The 12,144-nt window shown below is 43.7% G+C and overlaps 1 protein-coding gene across 2 annotated transcripts in view; it reads right to left on the bottom strand.

The window, feature by feature from the left end:
- ROR1 (receptor tyrosine kinase like orphan receptor 1) overlaps positions 1-12,036 on the bottom strand; it is a 158,389-nt gene extending 146,353 nt beyond the window's left edge. Inside the window, exon 1 of one of the 2 annotated variants that reach the window (XM_081867150.1) lies at positions 11,920-12,036. Coding sequence is in view for 1 of the 2 variants with exons in the window: in XM_081867148.1 (XP_081723274.1) it covers positions 10,999-11,089 (91 nt within the window). In the remaining variant the exon portion in view is untranslated. Of the gene's footprint in view, positions 1-10,998; positions 11,719-11,919 lie in introns of those variants that run through there. The other variant, XM_081867148.1, reaches the window with a different exon arrangement.
- Positions 12,037-12,144: the final 108 nt, after the last annotated feature.

The following is a 12,144-nucleotide window of genomic DNA, read 5'->3' as shown; positions in this document are numbered from 1 at the left end:
GTTACATACGCTTCAGCTTACATACGCTTCAGGTTACAGACTCCGCTAACCCAGAAATAGTGCTTCAGGTTAAGAACTTTGCTTCAGGATGAGAACAGGAATCATGCTCCGGCGGTGCGGCAGCGGCAGGAGGCTGCATTAGCTAAAGTGGTGCTTCAGGTTAAGAACAGTTTCAGGTTAAGAACAGACCTCCGGAACGAATTAAGTACTTAACCCGAGGTACCACTGTACTGCCTCATTACTAGCCTACAGTGGCCTAAGACTAATGTAAGATAGCACAGGAGGAGGAAGAAAGAGGGTGGACATATTCCATGGGTACTCCTTAATTATGGAATTGTTTTCTTCTGGATTCTCAAAGTACAATACATTATTATACACATTAAGCTGTGAGGAAATGGTATGTTACACATCCTGACAAATTATAATCAGAACAAAAATGAACCCAAATATCTCACCTAAGTATTCACTATGGGCACAAGAGTAATTCTTTGCAAGCAAGTAGACCATTGCATGAGCAGTTGAAATGCCAGAAACATCACCACTGTCCTCCACAGAATCCTAAGTGACTGAAGGGGAAGGCAGAACACCAAGAGTCAATATTAATAAGGATTAATGCTGCAGTTTCAGGGAGGGAGCCTATCCATTGTTCAGACAGCTGATGAAGAAAACACATATGTAGTTCTCAGTGAAATGCATTTAGAGGATCAAAAAGTCTTGGAAAACACAAGAGAACTTGCAAAGCTAGCAATGAAAAATAGCTTCCAATGATAGCAGAAGTCAAAGCTATAGCAAACAGTCATTATAGATAGTGTATGAGCCACACTGATCTCATGTAGCAACTCCATAAGGTGGTAATATATCTTAGTAGGCCTACAGGTTCAAGCTATTACCAGTTTTGTTTCCTTAGACTTTACTGTAAATTTGTATCTCTTTATAAAAAGGCACAATATTTTAATGCAATATTAAATTCTATACAGACAAGCAACCCCTAACCTTAAATAAAACCCTCCAAGTTGTTGCAGCCAGCAGGAGGAAAGACTGGAATGCAACATACTTAACCTCATGGGGATTTGCTCAGTGAGGGTTTAATTCATCCAGGGTTTATCCAGATGTCTGCAATATCAGAGATTCCAGTGATTAGCAATTCTATAACATGCTTATATTTGCATAAAAATGCAGTATGCAGACTGGCTTCTATTAGCCAATTATCATCCAATGTATAAGATTTCACAACAAAAGCTTCAGGAATGAAAGTAAGAGGGAACAAAAACAATCTGCTTTAACACCACAAGAATTGCTTCCTGCTGCAACCCCTTAGGCCACAGAACTGAGCTTCATTTCTCAGCTCTTTTCACCAGTCAAAGGAATCCAAGCTTCACTACACAAAAGCCATTCTAAAGGACATCGCTGGTAAATTGCTGCTTTCTCCCTATACCCACACAAAGTTTTAATAGCCAAAGGGTGGGGAGAGTGGCTTAGAAAAGAGGCAGTGAATTATGAGGGTCAATCCCTAAACCTATAGTGGCTATAATGCAATACAGCCAAAGGGTTCCAGCATAATCCTAAGCAAGAAAAACTAAGCACCTCTTCTGTAAGGATCATCCTGATGTATCACTTAGAGAAAAAGCACCAATGCAATACTGTATACCTTAGTAGGTCCTTCTCTCAATGGGATACCAGTTTTATTACAGAAGGATATGAACATCAGATATGAAACACAATTAGCACTTCTAGGCTTACAGTCTAGATTGCAGTCTCCAAGGTCATTCAAAAGCCCTGGGCTATCCAACTTTAAGTCTGCTCTGAGGGAATATTGGCAGAGGGAAAGTGCACTGCAATGAATTTGAACTGCAGACATAAGAAATGAAAAAAGGAAAAATCAACGGCCTTGCCGAACAGTCAGGGGTCTGACTTAACTGGCATCACTGACATATGAAGGCGTGAGGCACATGACTGGAATACAAACCCAGAGTTTGGCAACAGCAGAAAAGGAGATGGTGGAGATTGCTTGCAAGCAGCAGATGCCTGATATGGTCAGCCACTTTCATTATTGTGATTGACATGAGAGTAGGGCCCTTCTCCTCCACAGCTGCACCTAAACAGAACTCTTTTCACATCATCACTTCTCAGCTTTAAATGCTCTCCAAATTACTTTGATGTCTGATTTCAAGTTTATAAAGGGTTGGCGTTTTTTTAAGGATAATATATCACATAATAAGCCCATGACACCTAGATATATATAACATCATGACATTGGAATGCTATAATTCTATGCAAATTACTAATGTATGGGGAGGCTCCATGATGGGAAAGTATATTATTTGGGTGTGTTGGTGGGAAGAGTTCTTTATGAACCACATATTCAGCACTGAATCAAAGGGGGAGGGGGTTTGAAAGGTGGAACGTGTCCCAGACAGCAGTGCATTAAAACTACCAGACTGATAAAATTGAAATCATCATTTTACTTAATAACTGCCCTACAATAAACTGAATTCTGTTTAAGTCTCCCAAAATTCAATTAATATTTATTACAGTTTGTAGGAAATGGGGAATACCATAACGTTAATTTAAGTAACCCTCATTGTTAATTCTGATATAATTATTACATGCCCAAGGGGCTGGCCATCAATATGGTAGCACATAAAAATAGACATGTTGCATATGCTTATGACCTAAATCACTGTCCAATCCACAATGAGAACCTTTGTGACCGAAGGGATGAGACTGAACGGAACCACCTGGTGGCAATCTCAGGGTCTAGGCCAGGCATGGCCTAACTTGGCCCTCCAGCTGTTTTGGGACTGCAACTCCCATCATCTCTAGCTTACAGGGCCAGTGGTCAGGGATGATGGGAATTGTAGTCCCAAAACAGCTGGAGGGCCAAATTTGGCCATGCCTGGTCTAAGCAAGCTTGCATGCAGCGGGGGCAGTCCACAAGGACTTGGGGTCCCAAGCCATGCAAGACTCTATAAGTCAAAGAGAGGCATAGCTATGGGTTGGCGAAGGCCTGGGCACCCCCACAAAAATCACCATATCAAACACTCCATACATGGAATGCATGATGTATTGGGGGGGGGCCACACCGCCACAGTCACAGCAAGCTCAAAAGCTTCTCATACTTATCACACTGCAGCATGTGGGGTAAAGTGATATGAGAGGGGTGGGAGGCACCAATGCATCTCCTTGCCAAGGGTACCCTAGGTTCACCTCTGAAGTAAAATCAGCCCTTTGAATACTGTATTTCAAAAGTTGTGGAGATTCCTAGCTCTGCCTGAAACATCACTTTCTATTTCAGCTGCTTTACAATACCAGAATATTTAAAATAGCTAAATAAGTATATCCATAGCTTTTAAAGTGATAAAAATGCATTGTTTACCAGTTTTCTTAAGCAACGAGAACACACGACTTTGCTAACTCTGACAAGAGATATGCTTTTATTTGACCGATTTCACAGTTATTTGTTTTTATTTTGCATTAGGCAGCTTTATAGATATTCCTGGAATGCAAGATAACATCTGTGCAACAAGCACCTGCTTTTAGTTAGAGGTTTTTGAATCATTTTCAACTGTGAGATTTTTAGGGTCTCAAATGGCCACTGCATTTCTCTGCCTGTCTCTAAAGAACAGTATCCAGTGTCACACCTCGGGGAAGGCATTTTTTCTCCAGGTTTATGTACTCACAAGTGATCTTCAGATGTCTAACTCTTGCTTGGGAAAGTTTAATTTAAGTTATCCAGACTTTTTAGTGAGTATATAAATCAGCACATACCTCCCTGAAGACATTTGTTAAAGTAACATGTGAAGATAATACTTCCTTAGGAACAGTTACTATTCCACCCCAATAGGTAGGGTAAAAATGGAACAAACAAGTTAGCTCAGTTGGTATAGCATGAGGCTCTTAATCTCAGGGTCAAGCCCCACATTGGGCAAGTTTCCTGCATTGCTAGGGGTTGGACAACATTGCCCTCATGGTCCCTTCCAACTCTATGATTTGATGATGGTAAACATAAAAGCAAGGTCAGGGGTCAGCAACCTTTTGCAGCCATGGGCCGGTCCACCGTCCCTCAGACCTTGTGGGGGGCCGGACTATATTTTGGAAGGGGAAAAAATGTACGAATTCCTGTGCCCCACAAATAACCCAGAGATGCATTTTAAATAAAAAGACACATTCCACTCATGTAAAAAACATGCTGATTCCTGGACCGTCCGTGGGCCGGATTTAGAAGGTGATTCAGCTGGATCCGTCCCCCGGGCCTTAGGTTGCCTACCCTTGAGCTAGGTCAGGGTTTGAACAAAAACATGCTGGGTGAAAAATCCAAATGCAACTTTTCACAGTCTTCTGGAGCTGCCTTGCTGTTAAGAACGTTACAGCTATGATTGTGGCCAGATCTGTCTTCCACTTTGCCACCATTAACAGTGCCCAAAATTTGTTGTGTAAAGTGACTTCACCACCATGCCTTATGCTCAGATAACCTCTGAGTCTGTTCCCATTTTCCCTTTGGTTGGCAACTATTAATGTAGATTCAGATGAGGACTGTACTACCTAAGAGACTGTCAAGGAGGCCCTGTAACACCTTTTTTAATTTCATTTTCTTATATAGGCACACCACCTTTGACACAAAAACATTCCAAAGAAGAGACAGTGTACATATTGGTCCACAGTCTGCACAGTTCTTTTCCTGAGGGTATGTTCCCCACTGTTAACTCTCAAAAGTCTCAAAATTTAGGGAAGACCTCCTTATTTCTTTATCCACTCCAGTGTGATAACTTTCTTCACACATTTCTGCCCTTGTTGATGACATCCACAGCAAGTACAACATGATTTATCCCTTCTATATGGGTGGGGGGATTTTTTATTTTTTATTACAAGGCAAGGCAAATAATGCTCCAAACAGGATATAGGTTCAGAAAACTCCTGCAATGCAAAATGACTTTGTGTGGCCCATGCACAAGCCCCCTCAGTGTGCACCAAATATGTTCTTTTCATCATGGCAAACAAAAGCAAAACTAGGAGTTAACCACCATCACGGCTGGTTGGACTAGGGTGGAATCTACACACATACAAAAAACGTTCTGAAAATGCTTTTTTAAAAGGGTTTTTCAAAATACATTGAATTATCCATAAGGCTTACCATCGCCATCTAGTGTCACATTGTATATTGCACATAAAACACACTTAAAACGTTTTATTTGCAGCTCTCTATTTTAACCGAGCAACGATTAAAAAACGTTTCTCCACCTAAGACAGTGAGGTCAAGCTGGTCAACTGGCATCTCAACACACCCACCTTTTCCACTGATTGTCTTCTTTCTCAAAGGATACGGATCAGAAATTGAACCCTACCACTAATATTAAGTGTTAAGTGTTAGCACCAGGAATCAAGCTGGTAAAAGCAAGAGAAATTGTAGAAAACCCTCTGCTGCACCAATCCTCAGGCCATCAAAGCTCAAAGAGGTGGGAATTTGGCGAGGTAGGTATTTTTACTTCCACGTTAAATCCCCATCTTCACCCTGAAACTCCTTATGAACAGCTTATGGATCTCACAACCTCCCTTGCAAAGCTGAGGCAGAGAGACTTGCACCAGCCAACACAAGCTGTTAAGATATTTGGGTTGCCTCCTTAAAGCATTTGACATGTGTCTACTTGTTTTCTTTTGTTCCGATTTACTTTCCAATAAATACATGTCCCCCCTGTGAAGTTTCCCCTTTTGAGATTTCCTGTCAATGTCACCAGCAATCAAGGGAACTCAAGGTTTGCAAGATGAAATATATTTCTTTTAAAAAAATGTAAACTATCTAAGCACAATCTTAAACTAGCATTCACTGTTGGTGCTTTAAGTTGTCTTCTATTTTTACCTTTAACAAGACACAAATGTGATCTGAATTAGCAGAACTATTAAAATACCATATCAGTTTATTGGCTTTACCCTTCACCTTGGGTCAAAGGGTGAGGAGCTCAGGGGTCAGGGACAGAGAGTTTCACAGATGGATTTTTAGGTCAACAGAAAGCATGTAAATCCACCTGTTTGGGATTTTGAAACACTGACAGGTATGCATCTATGGAACAGATGAAACTCTAAAGTTACGAAGGGAAAATGGGTCTGGGTCAACTCATGGAACCAATAAATGTTCATCACAAAAGGAGTATATTATGGCTACTTCCTTTCTGCATAGATAATAGCAAGCAGTCATATATGTACCACCATGTATAACAATTATATATACTTAGCTAAGCTGGAAAACTGCAGCTAACCCATCACTCCTGTGTTCCTATCTCAGTTTACTAAACCATTACAGTGGTACCTCGGGTTAAGAACTTAACTTGTTCTGGAGGTCCATTCTTAACCTGAAACTGTTCTTAACCTGAAGCACCACTTTAGCTAATAGGGCCTCCTGCTGCTGCTGCGCCGCAGTTGCACAATTTCTGTTCTCATGCTGAAGCAAAGTTCTTAACCCGAGGTACTATTTCTGGGTTAGCAGAGTAACCTGAAGCGTATGTAACCCGAGGTACCACTGTACATATAAATGAGCTTTTTGCCTGTACATGGAACCCCTTTGCTTATCCCTTCACAGCACAAGCAAACCAGAAGTCTTCAATTAACCATAGTTTCCTGGTTTCACACTGGTTACCTGCTTCAGAGCAAACCAGGGTATTAAACAAAATTCAAACCATGGTTTACTATCCTGGTTTGTTCCAAAACTGGTAACAAGAGCTTCACACTTTAATTAGAGGCCTCCTAGTTTAGTTATGGTTTGCCTGTGTGTGCAAGGAAAAGGCTTGTTCATAACTTGGCTGACGTGGAAGACACATGAACAAAGTGGAGAGAAGATTCACAAGCTTAGTGATATGGGAGTAACTTCAGAAGCAACAACTTCAAACTGCTAAGATATCACAGATGTCTTCTAAAAGTCAGATAGTTGTTTATTTCCTTGACATTTACTAATTGAGAAGTAAAATATTTTGTAATATCTTGTGCTGTATTTTCAGTGCTGTGGGTCTAGAATTATTTAAAAGATTTAATTTAAAGAACTACAATTAAATGTTTTTTTAAATATCATATATATATATATATATATATATGCAGGTTTTGGTGTCCTCGGGTGTCTTCCCGTGTAAAAGTTGGGGTGTCTAGGCGACGTTTCGACGAGGTCTCACTCGTCATCTTCAGGCTGGTGCTTTCGGCTTCTTGTTCCAGTAACAAGAAGCCGAAAGCACCAGCCTGAAGATGACGAGTGAGACCTCGTCGAAACGTCGCCTAGACACCCCAACTTTTACACGGGAAGACACCCGAGGACACCAAAACCTGCATTCCTGTACCCGTGAAAATCTACGAAAGCATATATATATATATATATATATATAAAAAATCAAACTGGATAAACTTTATGTTACTATCTGTTGCAATTTCCTCCTGGCTAGAAATTTCACATGTGTAACATAAGAGCAAAGCTGCATCAGAGAAAAATAATTATTGACATTATTATCTCTGAGTCCTGCTCTGGTTCCAAAAGAATAACAATGCACCGTCTAACTTGGAATTATATTTTACAGAAGAAATATGAAGGAATGCTTGGAATCACAGGGAAACTCTCCAAATTTGTCTCTTAAGAGACAGCTTGGTTATAGTATTTTACAAGAAGAGTGATAGTGATGTGAAATGTAAAAACTCAGCAGAACATTATCTAAATACTGGATTAAATGTTTAAGCCTTCAGAAAGATAAATTATAGACTTAAAATTCCACAGAAGATATTCCTAAGAAAAAGATAAACACCCACTTATTAGCTTTTACATTTTTCTCTGCATAGTATTTTCCAAAATAAAGTGATATTTTACTCACCCTTCCACATTAAAAGATGCATATATAATCATATTAGATCAGTATTGCACATGGCCTCCCAAATAGGAAATTCTTTCTTACTCCCTAATGTAAAAATCTGTAGCAACTAAAGTTAGTTGCCAGCACACACTTCAGCTGAATCAGAGAACATTTGCAAGCAACTAGTCCCTTAAGAATATTTCTAGCTATCTACTTTGCTTATATATGGCTATTCCTGGACTATTTCCGGGCCGTGATAACCTCACATCTAGATTACTGTAACACACTCTACTTGGGGCTGTCCTTGAGGGCAGTTCAGAGGCTGCAGAATGCTCAGTTCCTGAGACTTTTACACCTATTATCTGTGATCTGCACTGTCTGCCTTTTTGCTTCTGATTCTAGTTTGGATGTTTATATTTAAGCTCCTAAATAGCTTGGGACCCAAATACTTTCCTGAGTGCCTTAACCAATGTGGCACAGTCCAGCCACTGATCCTTGGAGGTAGGCCATCTCTTGAGACTATCTCTAGACAATGATGGTCTAAGTTAGAGCCTTCTTAGTGGTGGTGTCCTCTTTATGGAAAACCCTACCTCTAGAGATATGTCAGCTAGAAGTCAAACTTTTGCAGAGGGAAGCCTACTGTACTCAACTCCCTGCAAGTTTCAGAATCCTGATTTTCCATGTTTTGTGGAAAGAGCAAAGCCTGAAAAAAGTTCCAGTGATCAATGTTTTTGTTTGACACTACAAATTTAACACCACATACAGTGGTACCTCGGGTTACATACGCTTCAGGTTACATATGCTTCAGGTTTCAGACTCCGCTAACCCAGAAATAGTACCTTGGGTTAAGAACTTTGCTTCAGGATGAGAACAGAAATTGGGCGGTGGCGGCGCGGCAGTAGCGGGAAGCCTCATTAGCTAAAGTGGTGCTTCAGGTTAAGACCAGTTTCAGGTTAAGAACAGACTTCCGGAATGAATTAAGTATGTAACCAGAGGTACCTCTGTATAAGATTTTCACATGACCTAAGACAACCTCATGTGCAATGTTTTCTAGTTCACACATTCAGCTGGCAATCATAAAGCATATAGCAATCAATTAATGCATGTGTGAAACACATATTATAACTATAGGGTCTAAGAATGTCTCATACAAAGCATATACATAAAATCACCCTCTTGTGCTCATCATTAACCCAGAAAAGATAACAATCCCAAGGTTGTCAATCACATTCAGTGACATATAGTAGAAAGCCTTACTTCACCCATCAAGCATTCACAGAAAGGATTGACTGTGATTAGAAGAGTAGTTGGATATGGCTGAGGTAGTACTAACTGATTTCTGTTATTTATGCAGTGTTATCAAGTACATTGTCTTCTAACAGGGACAGAGGGAGAGAAGAAAATAGGTTCCTGCCTGCAATTATCAGACAGAAGAGACAAAGGATAGTGACCAAGGGCACATGCTTATATTTATGGGTGACACTCCTTATCAGGGGACCAAGCTATATATTTCCTCATGATCCAATTCCCCAGCTCAGCCAATGAGGCTTACTCCCAGGTAAATGGGGTCAGGACTGCAGCCTGAGTCACCTCTCTCAGCTTTTCACCTCCCCTCCTCCCATCCTTCAGGAACAGTTCCAATGAATCCACAGGAGCAAACCATCATCCCTTTCAATTATGTACCAGCCCAAAAAAGAAATAAAAGGAAGCCCTGAAATGCTTCCCACGGAGCCATTAGTAAGGCCTGGGCTTGCCTTATTAATTTAGCTTTAAATGTTGCCATTGTGCTTTCTCGTCTTTTCAGTGCCAATTCAGATAATGCTTAGGAATCCACAGATCAGCCTGACTAACCAAACAGTTACCATTAGGCTCTGCAGATGCTGTGCTGGCCTTTACAGATGCATGCACAGATCTCACTGAGCTCTGCTACAAAAGTGCGAAAACGGGTGAGCAATAAAGTAAACAACTGCCGAGTTCCAGGCTTTTGTTTATTCAGATTCACGCATCGACCTCCAGTTTCATTCAACAAAATGCAAACTCTTGCAAAAGAGAGAGAGAGAGAGAGAGAGGATGGGGTTGAGGGGAGACACTCGGGTGGTTCCTGGCAAAGCTCTTCGAGAGGGCGCGAGAGCCAAACAAACGGAATAGGACGAGGCGGGAAAAGTCGAAGGAACCCTGAACAGCAGCGACTCCGAAGTGGAGAGACCCCTCCAGGCAGACACGGTCCTCCAGCCTCAGATTTTGCTTTCAGCGCCTGCTGTTGGAAAATGTGAGTTGCTTCTGAGCATGTACAGAGTATCTCCACACACACACCCGGTCACTGAGTAAACACAACCACCCCAAACATATCTGGTGTTGGGCAGAGGAGACTCTCAGCGAACTGGGGGTCCCGGGACCTCTTGTTTTGCAAGTTAAGCATGGGGCAACGCCCACCCAATTCAGCTCCTGTGGAAAACAACTATAGGCACTCGGAGTTAGTAGGCACAACGTCAGCAACCGCGGAGGCACTTTGAACGAAGGAGCATCGTAGGAAAGGGAAGTATGTGCGTATAAAACGACTTATAGGTTCATTTTTGCAGTGACACATACCAGGACTCAAACCCTAGTTTTCGCTTCTCCCCACACTGGGAGAAACTGCTTTCTGCACATGTCCAGAGGCAACACTCCTGGCCCGGACAGGCTCTTATGCTCTAACACTCCGGGAGAGGCGGAATCCTTGCTCCCATAAACCCCAAGTTCTCAGAATCCGACCATCCATCACCCTCACCACACAGCAGACTTATTTGGAGGGGCGCCCCACGAAAACCCCTTCCCCGTGCGAGCGCGCGTGGGTTCGCACCCTAATGCCGCGGTGAATTTCGTGTACCAGGGGGATCCCCTGTTCATCTGCACTGGATCCAAGCGGGATTGGCGGATCCAGCGCCTTACAGACTCCGGAATTTCTCCTGCAACCCGCAGCTTGGACAAACCGCCCCCTAACTCTCTCAGCAACAACTTGGAGGAACGGAGAGAAAGGAGCCAGGAGGTCAGGCATTTGCAGCGCCGCCGAGGCAAAGGCAGAGGAGGAGAAGCAAGAAAGGAGGAGAAGAAGGGGAGGGTGGAAATCCCCAACCGGCGCATCCTCCAGCCCCGCCGAGAAAGAGGCGACGCCTGGGCGGTCGGGGGCCTGGCTTCTTCTTACCTTGGGCTGCGGGCTCCGCCAGGCTCCGCGTGTGCAGCAGCCACAAGAGCAGCTGGAGCAGGAAAGGGCTCCTCTCCCAGCCGCGCGGCATCCCTGAGCCGGCTCTCCTCGCCTGCCCTCGCGCCCTCCACCATCCACGGGATCCTGAGCCGAGGTGCCGCCGCTGCTGCTGCTGCTGCTGCTGGGACGGCGCTTGGGCTGCCCCGTCCCCGCTTCCCTGCCCTTCCCCTTCCCCTTCGCGGGGTTCTGCGCTGTGGAGCCGGCTGCCTCGAGGTGGCTGCCGCTCCCAGCGCGCTCTCTCGCTGCTCTCAGCCTCCTCCGCTTGTCACTTCCCCAAAGCGGCGCTCCAGGCCGACCCATCCCAGGCCGAGGCAGCCCCGTTGGCTGGAGGCGGCCGGAGAGGCAGCCCTCGTGCTCGGCTCACCAGCGGCCCCTGCTGGGTTAGCGCGGGAAAGCGGCGCGGGAAGTCCCTCGTCCCCCTGTCTGTGTGAGAAGGCCCAACTAGGCTCTGAAATACTTGGGAGTTTAACTTGAAAAGCACGCACACGTTCAAAATTAGTTTTAAGGCCGCACAGAAGGAAATAAAAATAATAAAAAAGGACAGCTCTCTAGTCGTGATTTATGGGAAAGGCTGAGGGAACTAAGGGAAGGTCCTGCTATTAGGCAGAGGGAGGCAATGGATGGAGTAGGCGAGGGGTAAGAACAGAGCTGGGTGCTCACAGCCTGCCCTGCGCCCCCTAAGCTAACCTGCTGCTCTGGGGGGTGCTGTTCCCTCACCAAGCTGCCAGTCTGCTTGGCTTCTGTATGAGTAATGGGGGGGGGGGTTACGCGCGCCATATTGCCCTTTTGCCTCAGGCAGCAAAATGGCTTGAGCCAACCAGGAAAATAAATGAAAGTAAGCTAACAGAAGACTGCACTTACCTAAAGTGGGTTTGTGGTTTTACCGGCCGAAGCAAGAGAAAAGTAGTCCGCTCCTGCTCAGGGGCATGGTGTTAAGTTTTGTTAGGAAGGCAGAATGAGGTACAGTATAATATGTGTATGGATAGCGTCATGGTCGCTGGATGGCACTGGGCTTTATTTGACTCTGGGTGGAGTCAAGACTTTCCTTTTTCTGCTTTGTTCTTGTTGGAGAGGAACAATAAAGTT

This window comes from Podarcis erhardii (genome assembly GCF_964252035.2).
Source record: "Podarcis erhardii genome assembly, chromosome: 6".
Lineage (NCBI taxonomy): Eukaryota > Metazoa > Chordata > Lepidosauria > Squamata > Lacertidae > Podarcis > Podarcis erhardii.
This window is presented reverse-complemented; position numbering and strand designations above follow the sequence as displayed.